The sequence below is a fragment of the Nycticebus coucang genome, chromosome 4 (genome assembly GCF_027406575.1).
Source record: "Nycticebus coucang isolate mNycCou1 chromosome 4, mNycCou1.pri, whole genome shotgun sequence".
NCBI classification, from domain to species: Eukaryota; Metazoa; Chordata; class Mammalia; order Primates; family Lorisidae; genus Nycticebus; species Nycticebus coucang.
Genome location: NC_069783.1, coordinates 18,644,693 through 18,667,468, shown reverse-complemented (window position 1 = coordinate 18,667,468; position 22,776 = coordinate 18,644,693). Strand labels below are relative to the sequence as shown.

At 43.6% G+C, this 22,776-nt stretch overlaps 2 protein-coding genes across 12 annotated transcripts in view; one reads left to right on the top strand and one right to left on the bottom strand.

Annotated features, from left to right (window-relative positions):
* The window catches only part of PUM2 (pumilio RNA binding family member 2), a 100,454-nt gene extending 93,044 nt beyond the window's left edge, over nucleotides 1-7,410 (top strand). For all 10 annotated transcript variants that reach the window (XM_053587490.1, XM_053587489.1, XM_053587493.1 and 7 more), the window contains 4 exons: nucleotides 39-164; nucleotides 388-509; nucleotides 975-1,167; nucleotides 4,339-7,410. In XM_053587490.1, coding sequence (XP_053443465.1) covers nucleotides 39-164; nucleotides 388-509; nucleotides 975-1,167; nucleotides 4,339-4,470 — 573 coding nt within the window. In that variant the 3' untranslated portion in view covers nucleotides 4,471-7,410. The remainder of the gene's footprint in view (nucleotides 1-38; nucleotides 165-387; nucleotides 510-974; nucleotides 1,168-4,338) is intronic.
* Nucleotides 7,411-9,798: 2,388 nt separating this feature from the next.
* LOC128584034 (uncharacterized) lies at nucleotides 9,799-11,970 on the bottom strand. Of its 2 annotated transcripts, XM_053588851.1 has the most exons (3): nucleotides 10,840-11,970; nucleotides 10,321-10,521; nucleotides 9,799-10,072 (listed from the first exon to the last, which is right to left on the bottom strand). In XM_053588851.1, exons 1-2 carry the CDS (start codon nucleotides 11,372-11,374, stop codon nucleotides 10,349-10,351), a joined length of 708 nt encoding a protein of 235 aa, XP_053444826.1. In that variant the 5' UTR covers nucleotides 11,375-11,970; the 3' UTR covers nucleotides 9,799-10,072; nucleotides 10,321-10,348. The 2 variants fall into 2 exon arrangements, with proteins under 2 accessions (XP_053444826.1, XP_053444825.1); XM_053588850.1 differs by having other exon boundaries at nucleotides 9,799-10,521; nucleotides 10,785-11,966.
* Between the last annotated feature and the right edge of the window lie 10,806 nt (nucleotides 11,971-22,776).

Below are 22,776 nucleotides of genomic sequence, written 5' to 3'. Positions count from 1 at the left end.
CAGAGAATACAAATTCTAATTTTTTTAATTGTCTTAAGGTATTTGTGCTTTCAACTCATCCTTATGGCTGCAGAGTAATTCAGCGCATTCTAGAACATTGTACTGCAGAACAGACCTTACCTATCTTAGAAGAACTTCACCAACATACAGAGCAGTTGGTACAGGTATAATGTACCTAATAATTTGAAATATTTATACATTTTTGGAAATTGTTATGATTTTTCAAAGAAACTTATTAAATATTATATAAAAACAGGGAAACAAAGCCTATTCTATTCTTCTGACTGTATGTTAGATGTTTAGACAAAAATAATTCATATCTTTTTAAAGAGTAATCATTCTTAAGGAATGACCTAGATGTAGTAATTTTTAAATATTTGTCCTTAGGATCAGTATGGCAATTATGTTATTCAGCATGTACTGGAACATGGTCGACCTGAAGACAAAAGTAAAATTGTTTCTGAAATCAGGGGAAAGGTCTTAGCCCTGAGTCAACACAAATTTGCCAGGTATTGCTGTTATTTTCTAATACCAGGGGTCAGTTCTTTGAATTTCTTATCTTTTATTAGTAAGCATAGAAGTACATTTAGAATGTAATCTTTTTTGGTGGTGTTAAAAAGCACATACAGATCATTATTTTTACTTTTTAAAATCTACGTAATTTGTTTTGCTGAGATATATGTTCTATTTTTGAAGTCTGTATTTAAAAAGTTATTTGTCTCCGACACCTGTGAGGAAATGTGCATTTATTTAGTATAAGTTCTTCAAAGTCTCAGAACTTAATAATGACCTGGTTTCCTTTTTTTAATTAGAATTTTGTCCTGTGATACTAATTTCTGATTTAAGTGCAGTCATAAAACAAAAGAATCCTATCTTGACTCTTCTGTTTACTAATTCTTTGGAGTAGATAAAAGTCAAGGAAATTTTGGTGCAAATAAATTAACAGAATTTTGTTTAACAACTTTAAATTTTAGCAATGTAGTAGAAAAGTGTGTTACTCATGCCTCCCGTGCTGAGAGAGCTTTACTGATTGATGAAGTTTGCTGTCAGAATGATGGTCCTCACAGTGCCTTATACACCATGATGAAGGACCAGTATGCCAATTACGTGGTTCAAAAGATGATTGATATGGCTGAACCGGCTCAGAGAAAAATAATCATGCACAAGGTAATATATAGCTCTCAAATAGATAACTCAATTTATCTGTGACTTAAGGCTACACATTAATTTCCCTTGGATTTAATTTCTTTATATGTAATAACTGAGAAAAAAATTAAAATCAGTAGATAACCTTTGGCAGACATTGGTGTGGTTTCCACTTTTATTAAATTGTTAAGGTAATCACATTGATTTCTCATCTGTTTACCAATGTTTAGCATTGTTCTCCCCCCCCCCCATGTTACTTAACTATAGTTACCTGGGGGCTGGTTCCAAGAACCTATCCCTCCTTACATAAAATGTCATAGTATTTGCATATAACCTAGGCTTATTTTTCCAGACACTTTAAATCATCTCCTAGGCTTATTTTTCCAGACACTTTAAATCATCTTTAGATTAGTTATGGTAACTAATCCAATGTAAATAGTTACTATTATACTGTATTTATAATACAGGAAACAATGACAAGGTAGAAGTCTGTTCAGTACAAACTTAACCTTTTTTTTTAGATGGGGGCGTTCTATATCACTATATTGTTTAGTATGGTCTCAGACTGTTGGGCTGAAATAATCTTCCCACCTCAGCCTTCCAAGTAGCTGGGATTACAGGTGTGTGTCACTTTTCTTTTTTCTTTCTTTTTTTTTTTTTTTTTTTTTTTTAAGTAATTTAAACTTAACATTGGTTTTAACATGATAACATTTTTCTCAAGAGAATTCTGTATTGATTTCTTTTTGGGTGGTACTAACTCTAATGCTTCCCCTTTGGTGGGCTGTTCTCTGTGTATTACTCTGCTAGAATCTAATGATTCTTAAAGAAATGATCTATTGCAATAGGAATTTTTTTTTTAATTTTTATTTATTTATTTATTTTTGTAGAGACAGAGTCTTACTTTATCATCCTTGGTGAAGTGCTGTGGTGTCACAGCTCACAGCAACCTCTGACTCGTGGGCTTAGGCAATTCTCTTGCCTCAGCCTCCCAAGTAGCTGGGACTACAGGTGCCTGCCACAACACCCGGCTATTTTTTTGTTGCAGTTTGGCTGGGGCTGGGTTTGAACCTGCCTTCCTCTGTATGTGGGGCCAGTGCCCTACTCTCTGAGCCACAGGCGCCTCCCACAATAGGAATTCTTTTTAATACTCTTGTTCTTCTTTTAAATGTATTCATTTAGGAAACATGAAATGAAGAATATTACCTCTTTGGACCTCTGGACCTCTTCTCATATAGAGAAAACGATCTCTCTCTATTTTTTTTTTTTTTTTTTTTTGAGACGAAGCCTCAAGCTATCACCCTGGGTAGAGTGTTGTGGCATCACAGCTCATAGCAACCTCCAACTCCTGGGCTTAAGTGATTTCTCTTGCCTCAGCCTCCCAAATAACTGGGACTAAAGGTGCCCGCCACAACGCCCAGCTATTTTTTGGTTGTAGTTGTCATTGTTTGGCAGGGCCAGGCTGGATTCGAACCCACCAGCTCTGGTGTATGTGGCTGGTACCTTAGCCACTTGAGCTACAGGTGCCAACCTGAGAAAACGATCTCTTAAGCTCTCGTCCATTGCCAGTTGAGGTGGCTCATACCTGTAAGGCTGGCACTCTGATAGGCAGAGGCAGGATGATAACTGTTGCTCAGGAGTTTGACACCAGCGCAAGCAAGAACAAGATCTGTCTCTACTAAAAATAGAAAAATTAGCTGGGCATTGGAGGGGAGGGCCTATAGTCCCAGCTACTCAGAAGACTGAGGCAGGAGGGTTGGTTGAACTCAAGAGTCTGAAATTCTTGTGAGGTAGGCTGACATACATTTGAGCTCACTAGCCCGGGTAATAGAGTCAGGCTCTGGTCTCAAAGAAAAAAAAAAAAAAAAGATCACTCCAGCTAGAAAAGTGTTTTGGCTTTCTGTACTAAATTTTTTACCTGTTGTTTAACATTTCTGCTTATTTTTAGTAGCTACATTATTTAATAACCAAGATCATATTTATGACATTTGGATTGTCCCTAATTCTTTGTACAAAAGGTTTGCACAATAACTCTGATAGAATAAATTCCTGAATATGGAATTGCTGGGCAAAGTATTATTGTTAACATTTTATGTTTTAATAGATAACTGCTAAGCTGTGCTCAAAATACCTTGTGCAGTTTTAGACATCTATCCAATATGAAAAGAATGCCTGTTTTACCATACCCTCAGCCATAGCAGTTATTATTACTTAGGAAAACTTTGCTGTTTTGGCAGAAAAGGTAATGATAATATGATTCTTCAAGAATTTAATAGTTCACTAGCTGTTAAAACTTTCTAGCTGCGGGTGGCGCCTGTGGCTCAAGGAGTAGGGCGCTGGTCCCATATGCCGGAGGTGGCGGGTTCAAACCCAGCCCCGGCCAAAAACCACAAAAAAAAAAAAAAACTTTCTAGCTGGGCATGGTGGCTCATACCTATAATCTCAGCACATTGGAAGGCCAAAGTGGGAGGATGACTTGAAACCAAGAGTTTGAGACTAGCCTGAGCAATATAGCAAGATTTCTTCTCTGCAAGAAATAAAGATTTTGGGGGGGATGGCACTGTATCTCAGTGGGCAGGGCGCCAGCCCCATATACTGAGGGTGGCAGGTTCGAACCCAGCTCCAGCCAAACTGCAACAAAAGAATAGCTGGGTGTTGTGGCGGGCGCCTATAGTCCCAGCTACTGAGGAGGCTGAGGCAAGAAATCGCCTAAGCTCAGGAGACAGAGTTTGCTGTGAGCTGTGACGCCAGGGCACTGTACCAAGGGTGATAAAGTGAAACTCTTGTCTCTACAAGTAATTTTTTTTTTTTAATTAGCCAGGCATGGTGGCACATGCCTATAGTCCCAGCTACTCAGGCTGAAGCAGGAGAATCTCCTAATCCCAGTAATTGGAGGGTGCAGTGAGCTATGATCACACTACTGCACTCCAGCCTTGGTGTGACCTGCTATGTTTAGAGCCTCAGTTTGCTTGTGACATAGTTTAAATTTTATAATTTGTTTATTCTTTGAACAATTTCAAGAGTATATATTTGGAGAGATTGAGATTGACTTCCTTTTGCAAAAAGTAGCTTTCTTTGGATTTAAATTTGTAAATTACAATTGTTCCTCTACATTAGGCAGATTGGGGTGTACTTTTAAAAAGAATCAGAAACTAAAATAACTTGGATTTCTTAAGTAAGTTATTTGTTTTTCAGATTCGGCCTCACATTGCTACTTTGCGCAAATATACGTATGGGAAGCATATACTGGCAAAGTTGGAAAAATATTATTTGAAAAATAGCCCAGATCTAGGACCCATTGGAGGACCACCAAATGGAATGCTGTAAAGGAACAAGAGAAACAAGATGATGTAACCATGTGAAAAGAACGTGTTTTGGGATTTTTTTCTTCTTTTTCTTTTCCTTTTTTTCTTTTCCTTTTTTTTTTTTTTTTTTTGGTGAATTATCAAAACACAACTATGAATCGTCAAATTTTTTTTAAAGCAAAACTATTTATTGACTTTATTCATCCATTTGTAAATTTTTTAAGGTTCTTGTGTATATTTGGGGGGTGGGGGTGGTGAATGATAAATTATATTCAGCCCTAAGTGGAGACCTATCAGATTGGATTGCTGGCAAAGCACAGAATGCCTGTATATGATGTAACTGTATCAAAAAAAAAAAAAAAAGCTGTCACATATTTTGTAAATTTTTACCTTGTAAAGTCATAAAAATAGTTTTTAAAGGAAAAAGTACAGTATTCTTTTAATAAACTGGCTTGCAGTCTGGTAGGTCTACAACCCCATAGCACAACAGGTTTATAGAAATGTATATAGAATTATAGTCCTTATTTTGTTTTCCTTTGTGTGACGCCTTTTATAACAGATTAACAATTAACTGCATAAATATTATTAATATTTTAAAAAGAAAGTTAAGTTGTATTTTGGTAATTCACAAACTATCATGCAAATAAAAATGCAGCAAGTACGACAAGAATAAAATGATTTAAGATGAAAAGAACTTAACATAATTTACAGTGGGTGTCATTTTAATACAAATACTGCCCTAAAATGTCTCTGGCAATGTACAGAAATATTGTATATACTTACATATGTAATTGTAAGAGTTAGAGAAAACAAAATCATGGTGACACTTCCATCCAGATAAGTGCACTAAATGAAAAAGTTAAGTCATGTATTAACTTTTCAGTTGGTTTGCAATGAGAAAGAGTGGAAATTTGTATTTTGTTTTGCTTATAGAATTACAAAGACATATTGAGGAAGTGTTGAGCTTTATTTTGCTTTTTCATAGTAGATGCAAAAAGTAGGAACCAGATAGAGGTGAAAAGGGGCCACTGAAAAGTGAATTTGATAGCTCAACATTAAGCATGATTACATACTCAGTTGTTTTTTTTTTTTTGCTTTCTATAAATATATGCATTGTGTGTGTAGTAATAGGTGTAAGTTTACACTTTGAAAGCAAATCTTGTTTCAATGTTTATTATAAAAAGCCTTGCTAATTTAGTAGTGACACCTTCTTGGTTGTACAGGTGTACATTTGTAAACCTTCATGCTGTAAATGGAATTCGTTTTATCTCTTTGGAAACATTTGCATTTTAGTGTACATTTATGTCCTTGCCCTCTTTGACCTGGCAATATAGTGTTGTATAATGTAAATTTATTTCTCCAAATTGAGAGTGATTTTTTAAAAATTTTTTATCTTTATATGGTTTCAGAAGTATGAACCAGCTTTCTTTCTATTATTGTGAGAAACATTTTGTTTTATAACATAGTTGTAGACTCTGTTAATACGGACATGCTAGGATTTGGATCACTTTCAACTGAAGTCAGGGTATTGTGCATAATAGAAAGTATTGGACTGAGATATTTGGTTACCAATGGAGGCCAATGCTTTTTCCATCTTATTAAATGTGATGTGACTTTTTTCTTTGTACAGAAGAGTACTGTATTTTTGAATAGCCTACTCCCAAGTAAGAGCAAATCTGTATGATACCATTTTTTTCTCTGGACATAAGACATTATAACAGTAACATGATGTACATTTACAAGCGGCCTTATGTACATTTCCCAACAATCTTTTTAAGGCAAAATTGTGACCATATGTGTATAATTAAAATCGTTTTTAATCCTTTGCCTATGAAAATATTTTGGAAAAACTTGCTGTGTATATTCAGTTTCTGAAAGATAAAGAAAGTGCTTTGTATTTTGTTGAAGTCAGTATTTTGTATAAACATTTTTGTTAACCCACTTACGTTTAGTGCTGAAAACTAAATGAACATGCTGTCAGTTGAACATGGAAGGGGATTCTTTTACTAGAGGTCTGCAGAAGAAAAGCAATCTTCTGAGCACAATATTGAATATAAAGGTTTTATCACTTAGCTGTTCATATCATGAACCTAAAAATAATGACATAAAGTTTGGGGTGCCAGGCATACTTTTTCATGTTTGATGTTGAGTTATTCTAGTTTTCTAACCCAACATTCCTTGGTGAGGTCATTAAATCCAACCACCTGTCACTATTCCTTCTTAGAGCCATGCTGGTTCATCAGCATGACTGGTGAAACTGTGCTTTTTTTTTTTTTTTCTTAAAGTCACACAAAGCTGCTCTTTCACTCTTTCCTACTTTGTTTGCCAGCCTTAGAGTGTCTTGGTCCCTTGTCCAAATTTTGTTTCTAATATCAGCCCGTGGTTTCAGGATCAAAGCTGTCTTTGTCGTAGATTGGTAATGACTGTCCCATCTTTGTCCATTGAATTCCTAGTCTTCCTTCTTTCTTGCCTTCTGTCGGCACAAGCAATTATCTCTCCAAATTTAGAAAATGGTGAGACCTAGAAAGTAATGCACTAGGAAACTGAACCCTCTTGTTGGGGTCCTGATTTTTCCATGTGTCCCAATGCTGACAACTCAATCTTCCCAGTATGTTCTTACAGAAATGTTACGGTCTGCCATTTTTGGTACCCACCCTAAATCTACCTTTTCCTAAGTTAGCATGAAATGTTGGTAAAATCTGAAATGACATTTCAGAATAAACGCATTTAATTGGGCAAAAACACCTAGGCTTTACTCTCGAGTGTCTCCTTTTGATATGGATTGTTTCTGGACCAGTTTGTCTTAAGTCCTGGCTCTTATTGGTTCATATGAAATAATGTTAACTTCACTTCTTTGTATATTATGTATAAATTAGAAAATGAAAAAATGTGTGAATAACATTGTATGAAATAAACCTGGTCTTGTGTTTTTCTCTAGATAAAATACCCTTCTGTACCTCAATTAAAAATTAAGATTGCCCATTCAAGTTTACTCTGGCTTGTACAACAAAAATATTTTTATTACATGGGTGTTTTCCTAGAGCCACTGATTCCTCTGGTGGTACTAATCCCCTCTTTTAAATAATATTCAAGATTTTAGCATAATCATTCCATAGGATGAAACTTTTAGCCCATTTCCTTAGAGGTGAAAACAATACATCTTTGGGGTTGTTTTGAGGACTAAACTAAATCATGTACCTTGAATCATAGATGTCTGTTTCCTTCCCTGTGAACCTGAGGCAATGTTGTCTAAGGGTAAATACAGTTTAGGTTCAGCATGGATTTGACATTAGCTCACTATAAGCCTTGGGAACTTAACGCGTGTTAATATATTTAATCTTTGATGCCTTCATGTGTACCATGGGATAGTACTACCTCATTGGCTTTAAGAAAAATGGAAATGGAAGCAGCATTTACATTGTTTATCCTCAAATTTTGTTTTATCTTGGATTGGGTCTATTGTGAGCTATAAAAGCAGCTCTCTGGATTAATTGGCCTACCCCCACTTCATAGTAAAGTTAAAAGGTCTTTAAAAGGCAATAGCGTGCTATTTTCCCGCTCTACCAATCCAAGAAAAGCAGTTTCCTAAAGTGACCTGGGGAGTAGTTATTAACTTGTCCTCATGACAGCTTTTTCTCAGGGATGTTCAAATAGGGGATGGGTACGGAAACCCCCTAAGGAGCAGTATTCCTGACTTACAAGGATCTGTTTTAACATGTCTGGTGGGATTTGGATGTTCGGACATGGTGGAGGTGAGAAGGAATGGAGCACTGAGGCAGTTGTGCCTGGGCAAGTGCTGTGTTGCACAGAGAAAGGGGATCTGAGGCATGTTGACCTCTTAAATAACTGGTCTGTGGAACAGGTCCTATCTTGACTGCCCACAGAACGTTGGAGCAGAGGAGACTTGATGTCATTGCTATGTACTACTGTACCACAGAAGAGATCCTATAGAAAGCTCAGTGTTAAGTGGAGTTAAGAGAACTTTGCCTTCGTACCATATAGGTAGTTTCTCTATAGTTTCTGTAATGTTCCAGTCACCGAGCTTTAAGAAAAATACATTTACCAGGTGGCGCCTGTGGCTCAGTGAGTAGAGCGCTGGCCCCATATGCCAGGGTGGCAGGTTCAAACCCAGCCAGCCACGGCCAAACTGCAACAAAGAAATAGCTGGGTGTTGTGGCAGGCACCTGTAGTCCCAGCTACTCGGGAGGCTGAGGCAAGAGAATCGCCTAAGCCCAAGAGCTGGAGGTTGCTGTGAGCTGTGATGTCACCACACTGTACTGAGGGCAACAAAGTGAGACTGTCGCTAAAAAAAAAAAAAGAAAAATATATTTACCAAGAACTTAAACTCCTCAGGTGAAATAGTCTTGTATTCCATTTGATAGTTTAAGGGGAAGAAATTGACTCTATGTACGATTTGATTCAAACTTGCTTGGACAAGTAGAATGCAGTGGTTCAGGGTTTGGGTTCTGGAATTAGATTGCCCAGTCCAAATGCCAGCTTTATATCCATTAGGCAAATGGTTTCATGTTGTTTTGAGACAGTCTCACTATGTCACCCTTGGTAGAGTGTTGCTGTGCAGTCACAGCTCACAGCAACCTCAAACTCTTGGGCTCAAGCGATACTCTTTCCTCAGTCTCCCAAGGCGCTGAGGCTACAGGTGCCCACCACAACGCCCAGCAGTTTCTTTTTTGTTGTTGCAATTGTTTCTTTTAGCTGGTCCGTGCTGGGTTGGAACCCGCTACCCTCAGTATATGTGGCTGGCACCGTACCCCTGTGCTACGGGTGCTGAGCCATGGTTTCCTTGTTTAGGTAAAGGAAATACTGAAAGCATGAAGATCAAAGGGAATATAGATGAAGTGCTATGGTAAGTGAGTATGTGGTGCGTGTTTGCTAACGAAACGACTTGTATCATTTGGGGTTATAGTAACTATACTTTCTAATATGCTTACGTGCAGCCTCAAAATACTTGTTTTGAGCTCATGTTTCTGTGACAGCAAATCTCTTGATTCAGGTTACAGATTAAAATCTATGTTACTACGTTAAATTAGAGTTGCTCTGTTGTGTATGAGCTGCCCGGAAGGAGAGAAAGGCAAGGAAATGTAAGGCAACGTGATGGAGAATCTGCATCCCTCTCTCCCCCTGCGACCCCTCCCAGCCACCCCAGAGACCCAGTAGCTACAGAGGTTTTGTGAAGGTCAGACTATGGTTCCCGACCATCAGTTGATCTCGGCATTTCTCAAAACCATTCTGTCATGTTCAGTGACCAGTTTGGGGGAGCCCTTGATGTGATTATGTTTTAGTAAAACAGACCTGCCAACAAATAGTATTTTGCTGAGTGTTTAATTAAAGAGCCAACTCCGATTATTTTTTCTAAATATCTCCTTTTTCAAAACTTGTATTTATTCTTAGAGGCATGGTCTCCATTGCCCATGCTGAAATGCAGGCGCATAATAGTAGCTCACTGCAACCACAAACTTGGGTTCAGTCAAGCCTTCCCAAGTGCTAGGATTATGTGCATGAGCCACGGCACTCAGCACGAATGTCTGAGAGTTGAGCAACTCTTGTAGTCAAGTGAGAAAAAGGCCCTCTGTAGGTCCATCCAAGTGATTCGTCGTTTGTTTCACCTGAAGGAAGGCACAGTAACACTCCTTAGGATAGGTCTGCCAACTTGGCTTAGTAGGAAGGAAAGCACTGAAATAAAACACTGCCTGTTGGCCTTCTAAACCATTCCCTCTGACCTGCTCCCTGGGCAAAAACGTTATGGCAGAGCCTCCCAAAGCAGTAGGGATTTAGAAATTAGAAACCAAGAGGCTCTCAATCAACTCCACACAAAGCACAGGTGTGGAATGTTGCTCAGTAATTCCTTACGAACATGGCCATCTATGTCACGAGGGAAGAAGTCAAGGGCCACTTGAGAAGATCACGCAGCTTTCCTCCACACGCTCTTGGGACCAGGCCTGATGTCCATGCAGTTGAGCAGAAGGTTTCATCCAGTTCGGACTGTGTCCTGTCTTCCCTGTGTACACAGCAGCCAGCCATGACCAGACAAAACTTACAGAAAGAGTGGTAAACACTGGAGGAAAAGTGCAACAAATTATCCCATGACCAACAAGGACCATGTTGAGAAAATTAGGTCTCTATTTTTTTGAAGGGCAGTAAGCCTGGAAAAAAAAGAAAATCTTGTCCAAAAAGCTTTAAATCTAGACTGGAATCAAGATTTCGAAACTAAATTCTGGTAGCGAGTGGGGACGCAGTACCTTGGGGTGGGAAGGGAAAGGCAGAATAAAGAAAGGGCGGGGTAGGTCGGCCTGTTTCCCTAGTCTTATGGGCACCCACTTTGTGTCAGGTGTTAACTCCAGACGCTGGGGTGCAGCCCTCGTGGGGCGCCCACCTGAGTGCAGGGAGACAGATTCCTGGATGTAAACAAAGCTCTGGTGAACGACAGGAAACCGTCGCAGATGCTGCCGCGGGAGCGCACAGTTGGCAGTGCCCGTCACAACCCAAGTCCACGTCGGGGTTGACCGCAACCTCTTGCTTCGTCTCCCCACCCCCCCAAACCCTCCTCCCCAGGCCTTTACGAAAAGAAGGCTCCACAAGCCAGGGCTCCCGACACCTGGGGCGGGGCCCCACGGCAAGGGCTGGGACGACAGCTCACGATCATTCAGAAGAGGAGCGACGTGGGAGCCTCTTCCGCCCCACTCCTTCCAGACACGGTTCTGGACGGGGCCGCGGGATGGGAGCTGGCGGGGCACCACCCCGAAGCTGGGAGAGTGGCAGCTTCCTCTGGATTCCAATCGCACCCCCCACCCGAGTAGAGCGAGGAACAAGGGAAAGGACCTGGAGGCCGAAGCTGTGACGGGAAAAACACAGCTACAGACACTGACAGGCTCCAGGTGATCCAGAGCCCTCCCCACACGCCCAGCCATGCTCACGCCACAGAGGGGATGGTGGTCTGCGGAGGCCTTCGGAACCTGCAGATCCCCAAGGTGACGCCCTCCACCCTCGGACTTCAGCTTGTTCACCCGCGCAGAACCTGGCAGGGCTGCCAAGAAGGCTGCCCCGGCACAGACGCGGGAGGACCGCCACCCCTTCCGCCACTGCTGCGCGTCCCCTGCCCGCCCCGAGCCGCGTTGGGGGTCGCTGCCGCCGCCTGTCTCCCCGCCCAAGGGCGCCCCCTGCCGGCCTCCCCCACCAGCCGCGCGCAGCCGGGCCCGACGGGAGTCGAGGGGCGACGCCCCGGGGAATCCCTCACGCCGCAGAAGGTTCTTTGGTTTAATTACTTGGGGTTGATCTTTCTAAAGCGGATCACGCCAACACGCCCCGCTTTCCTGAACAAGGAAAGACTCTTCTCTACCCACCGCCCCCGAGACCCCGACCGCCGCCGTACGACTGCCGGCAGCTGCAGCGCACACGGCTCGCCTAAGATCCGCACCCCGAAACCCTGCAGCCCCGAATGCAACGTTTCCCGTCCTATGTTCCACTGATCCCTTGTCCCCAAACATGTCCAGAACTGAGCCCACCTTGCCCAACTCTTCTTTTTCTCTGCCTGTCGCTTCCTTTCCTGAAGAAATCGTCCCCAAAGCCATATGTGGGGCGGCTAGCTTTTTAGTTAAGTATCTCCCAAATATTGCATGAAGCGTACTAAAAACATATATTTATGTGGAATTAGAATTTAACTGGCATCTGGTGTTTTTATTTGCTAACTCTGGCGACACTATTGCCTACTTCTCTGAGCCAGTTCCTCCTGTTCTTCTAAATCCAGCTCTAGAACCCTCCTTGGAGGCTTCCTCGGAAGGCTGAAGGGAACAAGGTCGTGATCACTGTCATGGCCGGCCCTCGCGATTGCTTGTCTTCTTGTGTTTCTTCCACCAGACTGAAATTTTGAAAGGCCAGACTCAGCTTTTTTAGACATTAACAAAAGGATATAATATTGTGGTGTTTTTTTTTTTTTTTTTTTGTAGAGACAGAGTCTCATTTTATGGCCCTCGGTAGAGTGCCGTGGCGTCACACGGCTCACAGCAACCTCCAGCGCTTGGGCTTAGGCGATTCTCTTGCCTCAGCCTCCCCAGCAGCTGAGAAAATTGTGGTGTTTTTTAATACTATGAGAATGTTATATTAGAAGTTTATCTACAGATTTGAAAAACAAATAAATAGGTTTTTTAGGGGAAAACTGAATGGAGTGAGAAACTGGAATACGTCATCAACCATAACAAAATTTAAGAAAGTACCCAACAAAGTTGTAGGTCTCACATTTCTTGATTTCAAAACGTATGATGACAAAGCTACAGTAATCAAAAGAGCATGGTAATGACACAAAGATAGACATATAAACCAGTGAAAGAAATTAGGCAGCACAGAAATAAACTTAGAAGAAAACGTAGAGAAAATCTTTGTAACAATGGATTGGCAGTGATTCTTGGCTATGACATGCAACAGAAGTAAAAATAGACAAATGAGGCTCTGTGCCAGTGGCTCAAGGGGCTAAGACGCCACATACACCTGAGCTGGAGGGTTCCAATCCAGCAGGGGGGGTGGGGGTGGGGAGGCCAAAGAACAATGATGGCTGCAACCAAAAAAAATAGCCGGGCGTTGTGGCGGGCGCCTGTAGTCCCAGCTACTAGGGAGGCAGAGGCAGGAGAATCGCTTGAGCCCAGGAGTTGGAGGTTGCTGTGAGCTGTAATGCCAAAGCACTATACCCAGGGTGACAGCTTGAGGTTCTGTCTCAAAAATAAAAAAAAAAGACAAATGAGACTACATCAAACTGAAAATTTTAATGCACCAGAGGAAACAATCAAGAATGTGAAAAGGCAACCTATAGATTGAGAGAAAATACTTTACAAATCATGTATATGATAAGGGATTAATATCCAGAATGTATAAAGAAGTCCTAAAACTCAACAGCCCCCCCCACACACACACCAAAAAAAAAAAAAACCTGATTAAAATACAGGCAAAGGACTTGAATAGACATTTTTCCAAAGATGATATTACATAAATGGCCAAAAAAGGTGCTCAACATCATTCATTATTAAGGAAATGCAAATAAAATCACAATAAGATACCACTTCACACCTATTAGGGTGGCTACTATTAAAAGGAAAGAAGGAAAAACAAAAACAGGCTCAGTGCCCACAGCTCAGTGGTCTCAGTGGTTTGGGTGCCACATGCACCGGGGCTGGTGGGTTCGAACCTGGCCAGGGACTGCTAAGCAACAATGACAACAACAATAAAAAATATAGCCGGGCCTTGTGGTGGGTGCTTGTAGTCCCTGCTACTTGGGAGGCTGAGGCAGGAGAATTGCTTAAGCCCAAGTGTTTGAGAGGACAACATAGTGAGACTCTGTCTCAAAAAAGGAAAAAAAAAAAAACAACAACAACAACAGAAAATACCTATTGGCAGTGATGTGGAAAAATTGGACTTGTATACTATTGATAGGAACGGAACGTAAAACAGTGTAGCCCCTATGGAAAAATCAGTATGGTAGCTCCTCAAAAAATTCAAAATAGCCTACCATATGATTCAGCAATCCTACTATTAGAGCATATCCAAAAGAATTGAAAGCTAGATCTTGAAGAGGTATTTGCCTTTCCACGTTCATAGTATCCAAGAGGTGGTAGCAACCTAAGTGTTCATTGACAGATGAATGGATAAACTAAATGTGGTGCATATGTATACACACGCAATGAAAGATTAGCCTTAAAAAAGTTTTGAGATATGCTACATACAACATGGATGGAAAGTGAGGACATTGTGCTAAGTGAAACAAAAAGACAAATACTGAATTTGCCCAAATGAGTTGCAAACTGTGTTCACACAGAAAACTGCACACAAATGTTTATAGCAGCTTTATTCAAAATTGCCACAAATCCAGAGCAACCAAAGGATCCTTCAGAAATGGATAAACAAACTGGTGCATTCTTGCAGTGGAATGCCATTTTGCAATAAAAATATATGAGCTATGAAGCCATGAAAAGACACGGAGAACCATGTCTAAATGCATATTACTAGGTGAAAGAAGCTGATCAAAAAAGGCTGCATGCTGTACGTTTGCAACAATATGACATTCTGGAAAAGGTAAAACTTTAGCTACCACATGAAGAGCAGGGGCTGTGAGGGGCTGAGGGAGTAAGGGGTGAATAAGTAGAACACGGGGGTGTTTAGAGCAGGGAAGCTACTCTGTATTATACTGTATGGTGGAAACATATCCTTAGGCATTTGTCCAAACCTATAGAAGCTAAGCCAGGAAGAGTGAACCTTGATGTAAAAGATGGGCTTTATTTAGTGATAATGTATCAACATTGGTCCATCAGTTGTAACAGATGTATCACACAATGCAAGATGTTAACAATAAGAGACCAGCCCGGGCAACAGGCTGTGTCAAAAATGTAGGGTGCCGGCCCCATATATACCTGAGGGTGGCGGGTTCAAACCCAGCCCCAGCCAAACTGCAACAAAAAAATAGCCGTGTGTTGTGGCAGGTGCCTGTAGTCCCAGCTGCTCTGTAGGCTGAGGCAGGAGAATCGCGTGAGCCCAAGAGCTAGAGGTTGCTGTGAGTCCTGTGACGTTATGGCACTCTACTGAGGGCGGTAGAGTGAGACTCTGTCTCTACAAAAAAAAAAAAAAAAAAAGTTTAAAAAAATTAACCCGGGGGTGGTGCCTGTGGCTCAAAGGAGTAAGGTGCCAGCCCCATATGCCAGAGGTGGTGGGTTCAAACCCAGCCCCAGCCAAAAACTGCAAGAAAAAAAAAAATTTAACCCAGTGTGGTGGTGGGTACCTATTGTCTTAGGCAGTCTCCAAAGGCTGAGGCAGGAGGAGCACTTGCACCCGGGGTTTGAGGCTGCAGTGAGCTATGATTGTGTTAGTGCACTTCCATGTGGGCAACAGAGCAAGAGCCTCTAAAATCAAAAACAATTCCAGAAGGTGTGTGTATTGGGGGTGAGGAGGGGTCTCTATGGGAACTCCCTGTATTTTTCTGCTCAATTTTTCTGTAAACCTAAAATGGTTCTTAAGAAAGTCTACCGGGGCGGCACCTATGGCTCAGTGAGTAGGGCACCGGCCCCATATGCCGAGGGTGGCGGGTTCAAACCCAGCCCCCGCCAAACTGCAACAAAAAAATAGCCGGGCGTTGTGGCAGGTGCCTGTAGTCCCAGCTGCTCGGGAGGCTGAGGCAAGAGAATCGCGTAAACCCAAGAGTTAGAGGTTGCTGTGAGCCGTGTGATGCCACGGCACTCTACCCGAGGGCGGTACAGTGAGACTCTGTCTCTACAAAAAAAAAAAAAGAAAGTCTACCAGGCTCAGCGCCTGTGGCTCAAGCTGCTAAGGTGCCAGCCACATACACCTGAGCTGGCAGGTTTGAATCCAGCCCGGGCCCGCCAAACAACAATGACTGCTGCAACCAAAAAATAGCCAGGCGTTGTGGCAGGCGCCTGTAGTCCCAGTTACTTGGGAGGCGGAGGCAGGAGAATCGCTTGAGGCCAGGAGTTGGAGGTTGCTGTGAGCTGTGATGCCACAGCACTCTACCCAGGGTGACGCTTGAGGCTCTGTCTCAAAAAAAAAGAAAGAAGGAAAGGAGTACGGCACCAGCCCCATATATGGGGGGTGGCGGGTTCAAGCACTGCCCTGGCCAAAATTGAAAAAAAAAAAGAAAAGGAAAAAGTAAGTCTGTTAATTTAACAAGCAAGGAAGGAAAGGAGAGAGGGAGGGCAGGCAACCACCCTACACCTCTGAGGGCCTGGTTCCTGGCAGGATCTTGCCAAGTGTGAATTCCCAATCTCCTCTGCGGGCACACCTTTCCTTTGTCCCTCCAGCCCCTGTTCAGAACTCCTCAGCTGTGTGTACCAGCAGGGTGGCTTCTCATCAGCCCCACCCTGCTGCTGCCTTCAGTGCTGGTCCTAAGCATTTACTGAACACCATTACTCAGCGCCGCACAGGTGCCCCTGGCCCTGGCAGGCCCCCAGTGGACCCCTCTAGCTGGAGCAGCCTTTCCCACTGGCTTCGTGCCTGACAAACTGCTACTCAGCAGCTGGGTTTCTGCCAGGACGTCTGCCAGGATGTCAACTCCTCCAGGAAGCCTTCCCTGAACTCCACCCTCACCCCAGTGCTTGAGGTCCCAGGCAGGACAGGGCCCTGCCTTAGATACTGTGCACCCGCAGGAATGGGAGCTTAACGGCAAGTTCAGAGCCATCGGAGGAGCAGGAAAGTGGCCCTTTGGGACAGCAGTGTAGCAAAGCACTCACAATCTCCTCCAAGGCAGCCAGCCCACTTCTGCCCTGGGAAAGCCCATATGCTGCCTGAAGGAGTCCACGTGGGGGTGTCAGCATCATTGTTTGGGATAGCACAGCATTTAGAAATGACACCTGGCAGAAGCAGAGGGGTTGAATACATCAAAGAAAAGCCCAGGGAATCCCAAGAGCACCTGACAAGCTTGAGCCTGGTCTACAGACAAGTGACATTTCTAAGATATATTGTCAGGTCAAAAGGCAAGTTGTGGAAGATGTTAAACACACACACCCAGTCCCGTATTGGCATAAGTGTCATTTATGTGTGTTAATGCACAGGAAAAGATCTGAACAAATCCCCACCAAACCCGGGAGAAGAGTACAGGGGAAAGAGGCAGGAGAGACCTGGGAGACGGTTTTCCTTCCCTCCATATACGTCTATATTGTTAGAATGTTTTTATAGCATGACAGTATCTGTGTATTAGTTGTTTTTGTAAAAAAAAAAAAAAAAAAAAGGGATGCATCTATATAAGCTAATTCAAGCAATTGTGTACACACAGGAAGCAATCTGGAAGAATCCATGATGAGGGTCGGTGAAGGGAAAAGGAACGTTCAAGTTTTTTATTATATGCTTTGGTAATGATGGAATCTGTTATGTACAACAAGCAATTATTAATCTTGTTGTTAAAACAACAAGCGTATTTTCTTTTTTATACAATTTATTTATTTATTGGCCGGGGCTGGGTTTGAACCCACCACCTCCAGCATATGGGGCCACCACCCTACCACCCTTTGAGCCACAGGCGCCGCCCCCAAGCCTATTTTCTAATGAAAGTGTTGATGAGGGACTGCATGGATGAATGAGATGGGGAAATTAAGAGATTCTTTGGCTATGGGCGGGGCGGATTCCACCTCTCATCCCAGGCTTGTCTCCTCAGCAAAAAGGGGTTGTCTGGAGGAATGAGTGGGGGCCCAGACACATCAGCCAGGCAGAAGAGCCGGACAACTGTCTTCTTGTCAGAGAGAGCTCCCCAGCACCCAGGTGTGCGGGACTGCCAGCCCTTCAGCACTCTGCTCACCCCATCTTCCCAGCACAAGCCTAGCCTCTCCCACCTTGCCCACACTATGCCCTCTGCCAGCATCACCCTTCTCTGTTTTCTGCCTACATGAGCACTGCTTGTCCATGGAGGCCCCTGCCCTGGACTGGTCCAACCTGACTACCTGGCTCCTATTGGCTCCAGGATTTCAAACGAGGGCCTCCCACTTTCTACGTCAGTGTGTCCCAGATGGAAAGTGGGGTCCTTGAGGGCAAAGACCAGCTGTGTATCCAGCGTCCCCACAGCCTGGCTCTGACATTGAAGGGACTTCCTCTTTGGCTTTACCTACACTTCATACCTGGAAGATAACCGTGTATGCTGCCCATGAGAGCTCACGGGCCTTCTGTGTCAACAAGTTTTTTGTCCACCAGGCCTGAAGAATGCATGTGTCAGTGGATTGGGTAGCTGACACGTGGACACATGGAAACAGCAGGTCCTGGGAGAGAGTTCTGATTTCCACAGTGTGGTCCCCGCAGTTATTAGCTGGTAACAGAGTGGGACCTCAGGAAAATGAGCTGTACCAATTACAGAAGGTCCCTTCCAATCTCCATAGGGATCAGCTTTGATTCTGAAATCATGGGCTGAAGCCAGATTGGTATTAACAAAATAGCTGAAAATTATACACAACTCACCAAGGGCTGGGGCTTAGTGCTTTACACATGTTATCACATCTTTCCCTCGTAACAACTCTGGGAGGAAGGTACTATGCTTATACTCAATTTACAGATGCAGAAACCGAGGCTTAGAGAAGTTGTGTGACTCGACCAGGGCGGCAGGCCCAGAGTTCAAATTTAGACAGCTGAGACCAGAGCCAACGTGCTTAAGTGCTGTGCCAGGGCTCTGGAACTCAGATCCCCAGGAGGTGGTGGAGACTTGAAAGGCATAGACTGTGACTCTCTGCTCTGGCTGGTCTCTGCCTTGATGTGTGTCCAGTGTATAAGACTCTTCTGATTCTGCTAGAAAAGTCAGAAATCTGGATTCTCATATGCAATTCCCTTATGGAAATCTCCTTTTTAAAACGCTATCAGGGAGAAAATTCTTCCCCAGGCCTCATGCAGCCCTGTGGGCTATCATTCTGCAGACTCAGCTCCTGCAGTGTAGCCTCCGTGCAAATTCAAAGTCACCGTCCACCTGGTCTCTTACCTCGTGAATTTACATATGTATCTGGGGCTGGGGAGGGGACAGGAGGCACTCCTGTGTGTGAATGTGTGTGCACCTGTTCTATGCACAGGTATGTGCAGCAACGTAACGCGATGGCTTGCATGCACAGCCTGGACACAGTGAGCCCAGGAAATCCCTCAGAGCCCAGTCCAGATTCTCCACTGGGGGGCTTTAAAATGCCTAACTTCTCTGTGATTTCTGGAGTCCCACCTTGTGCCAGGTAAAATGCTAAGTGTCTTCCATGCGTAATTACAGAACTTGCCCAATGTCACAGCAGGGAAGCTGGTAGAGCTAAGAGGCACAGCTGAGTCTACCTGCCTCTCATAGTCCGGCTGCACCTTCAGCACCACTCACCTGTGAGCAGCATGCAGGTGGGGCAGGCACCCTGCCACGCACTCCGCAGTGCTTATCTCACTCAGTGCTCAGGGCTCTCTGAGGCAGGTACTTGTATTTGCACAATTCATAGAGAAGCAAATTATAGCACAAGGAGGTAACAGAGCTAAGACAGCTTTACAAGTGTATGGGAGGAAACCACATATAGTAGGGTCTTTGAAAAGCCCCTGGCTAGCTGAGCAGGTGTGGGTGGTGGGACAAAACTGACCTGTCCCTTTCTTACTGTCCACCCTAAGAGCATCAGCACTGGCTCCCCTTCCCAAAAGGAGGCTGAGTCAGAGAGGGCCTGGGGCTGCTCAGACACCAGATCATTGATGACAGCCAGTGTGGGCCAGGAGCTGAGGGGCCTCACCCCAGGAAGTGGCTCAGGGTGACTGGGCCTGGCTGCACCTGGGAGGGTGTGGCTGATGCTGGCACACTTACCTGCAGGAGAGCTTCCTGTCCACGCCTCCAGAACTGAGTCACATGCGTGGGGTGGGGTCCACCTCAGGACTTCAGCACCCAGCACTGCTCCAGCCAGGGAGGCCAGTTCAAATGTCAGTCTGGCCGCTCTAAGGCTGGCTGTTTACAGCAGCCGGACAGAAGTGCACCCGTGTCCTCTCCCTCGTCCATCTCCAAGCTTCCATCTGGCCCTGGGCCTGGCTCCCAGTCGTTTCACTAGGACTCTAGCACTGTGGCATTGCCCAGCTCCGTGGGCGCCATTAGTACCAGATGCTATTGGATATGAGGCCCTGGAGTGATTCCAAGGGACACCATTTATATAAAGGCATATGAATTGTGCTTCCCGGAACTGGGCAACTCTGCAGCTCTCGGCCTATTTATCAAAGGAATGTACTATAATCCACCCTCCCCCCACAAAGAGCTATTCCCACAGATGATGGCAGCATCAGGTGATAAGTGTGGTCTCCTGAGGGGACCACTCTGGTGAAATAGCTACTTTGATTTGAACATGTAAATCCCAGTAATATTCACGTGGGGCATAGTACTCTCTCACTCTCCTGCTGGCCTGCCACCAAGTATTAAAGGCGATTTAGAAGACGCAAGAAATGATAAGTTAGAAATGGACAGATGGCCTGAGAGCAAGGCAGGTATGAGAATGGTAACAGAGAAACAGGACCAGAAGTCCCAAGCACCTGCTATATACTGAGTTTTCCACCTTTCAGAGTGAGCTGAGCACACATGTGAAAACAGAGCACACATGTGTTCTCAATGTCTATGAAAACAAACATATTATTAATAGTTCCTCAGAAGAAACAAAAATTTCCCACTGAACTTCAGTGGTATTCAGCAATGAGGTATGTAGCACTTTTTCTAGGATGAGTTCACAAACTTAATTGTCCTACCTCCTGTGTGTGTGTGTGTGTGTGTGTGAATAAATTGATTATGGGCATTGGCTCACAAGATCGCGGAGACCAAGAAGTCCCACAATCTTTCATTTGTAAGCTGGAGACCCAAGAAAGCTGGTAGTATTCAGTCCAAATCCAGATGCCTGAGAACCAGGAGTTCCAATATCCAAGGGAAGAAACATGGATGCCCCAGCTCAAGAAGAGAGAATTTGCCCTTTCTGCATGTATTCGTCCTGTTTGAGCCCTTGACAAATTGGATGGAGCCTGCCACACCGGTGCAAGAGAATCTGTTTTACTCAGTCTACTGATTCCAATGCAAGTCTCTCGGGGTGCACCCTCACAGACACCCTGAGCAATAATATTTTACCAGCTATCTGGGCATCTTTTAGGCTGGTCAAGTTGACACATAGAATTAACTGGCACAATCTGTAATTTTCCACTTCATAAAAAATGATAGAAAGAAAAGAAAAAAGACATCCTATCAAGACTTGATAAGTGGTAGTGGTAGTTTCACAGGTGTTCATTATATTATCCTTTATTATATGCTTGAAATGGTTTACAGTTAAAACAATTAGCTGCCTTTTAAAATGCTTCATGGTGGGAAGAAGTTAGTATGAAATATGTCGGGTTTTGTATCATTTGAGGTGAGCATGCCCCCACTTGCATCTGATGCTCTTTAAGAAGTCAAAATGTTTAGTGGACATGGTATTGGCTCTCTCAAATCCAAGCCCCAAGATGAGTAATCTAAATTCACAGAGGTAATCAAACTCCCCTTGCCAGTGATGGGTTCAGGCTGGCATGGGGAGTTAAGAAAATTTTAGCCATTACTATATATAGGTCACTCTTTAAGTTGTTCTTTTTACTTAAAAATAAGTTTTGAAAAACTTTTCATTTCAGGACTTAACCATCCCCTTCATTTAAAAAAAATGTTGTATTGTATTCTACAGCATGAGAAGACTCATGTTTATTTCACTTTTCCTTTATTGGGGAACACTGAGACATACCTCTTTGGATACTGTTGAAAACACTTCTGAAGAGGAAATGTACTGAAGCAGAATTCCGGAATTAAAAGAGTTGAGTGCATTTTCAGTTTAGACAGAGAATGCCTGTGCCAGTTTTGGTGCCTGGCGTAGCAACAGGTACCCTGTGCTCAGCTGCCAGCCTCCCCCCTCTTCCTGCCCACTGTCCATCAGCTGCTACTTCAGTGCAAGAGTGTGCATTTCTCCCACAGTGAAGCCCTGTGGGAGAAAAACGAGAAAAAATTTTCTTTCTCTTAGTAGGAAAGGGAACAACAATCAAGGAAGTTAGTGATTCACTGAAGATGATATTGAAAATATTTAATTGCCTCAATTCAGCCTTTATAGCATCTAAAAGAAAAAAATATTTAATTGCCCATGGTACTAACACAAACAGGACAGAGGCCTTGCTCTTGTGTCCCCAGATAGGAGGCTAGAAGACTCCTGCTGATCCATATGTTAACCCTTTTAGTTGCTAGACCATAAGAAGGTCTCTGGGGCCCTAAGGAAGGGGTGATGGGCATAGACAGGAAATGTAATACCAGAGCACATGTGCTGCAGGAAATCTGAGGGGCACAGGTTCCTGAGCACTATGGGTTCTGGGAGGAAGAGATTCTCTTGCAGCATTTGGGTAAAAGCAAGGCAGGCACACCTGGACCTTCCACTTCTCTTCTCTGTGTACATGACTTCTTGGGCCCCTCCTCTTCCTAGTCTGCCCCAAAGAAGACACATTGATCTGGGGTAAGGGTAGTTTGAAATGGTGATTTTAAAAATATGAATGAAAAGACCACATCAAACCCTTCTTGACCTCAATTTTCTGTTTTGAGCAGTAAGATTCCACATGGACTGTTTTCATACCATATTGGGCTGGAAGAACAGAAGAGCTGCTCTTCAGCAGCCCTGCGGAGCCAACTCCTCCCAGGACTCCTTGAACTCCTGCAGAGGCTGAACAGGTGTTCAAGAGCAGGGCTGAGACACCTCCCTCCTCCTCTAGTGCTCTGATGAGGAGTGTGGCTGAGATGGGGACAGCAGGGAGGCTGCTTTCCCTCCAGGAAAACTTGAAACCTGCTTCCTGTGTGCAGGAGAACCCAGGGGCC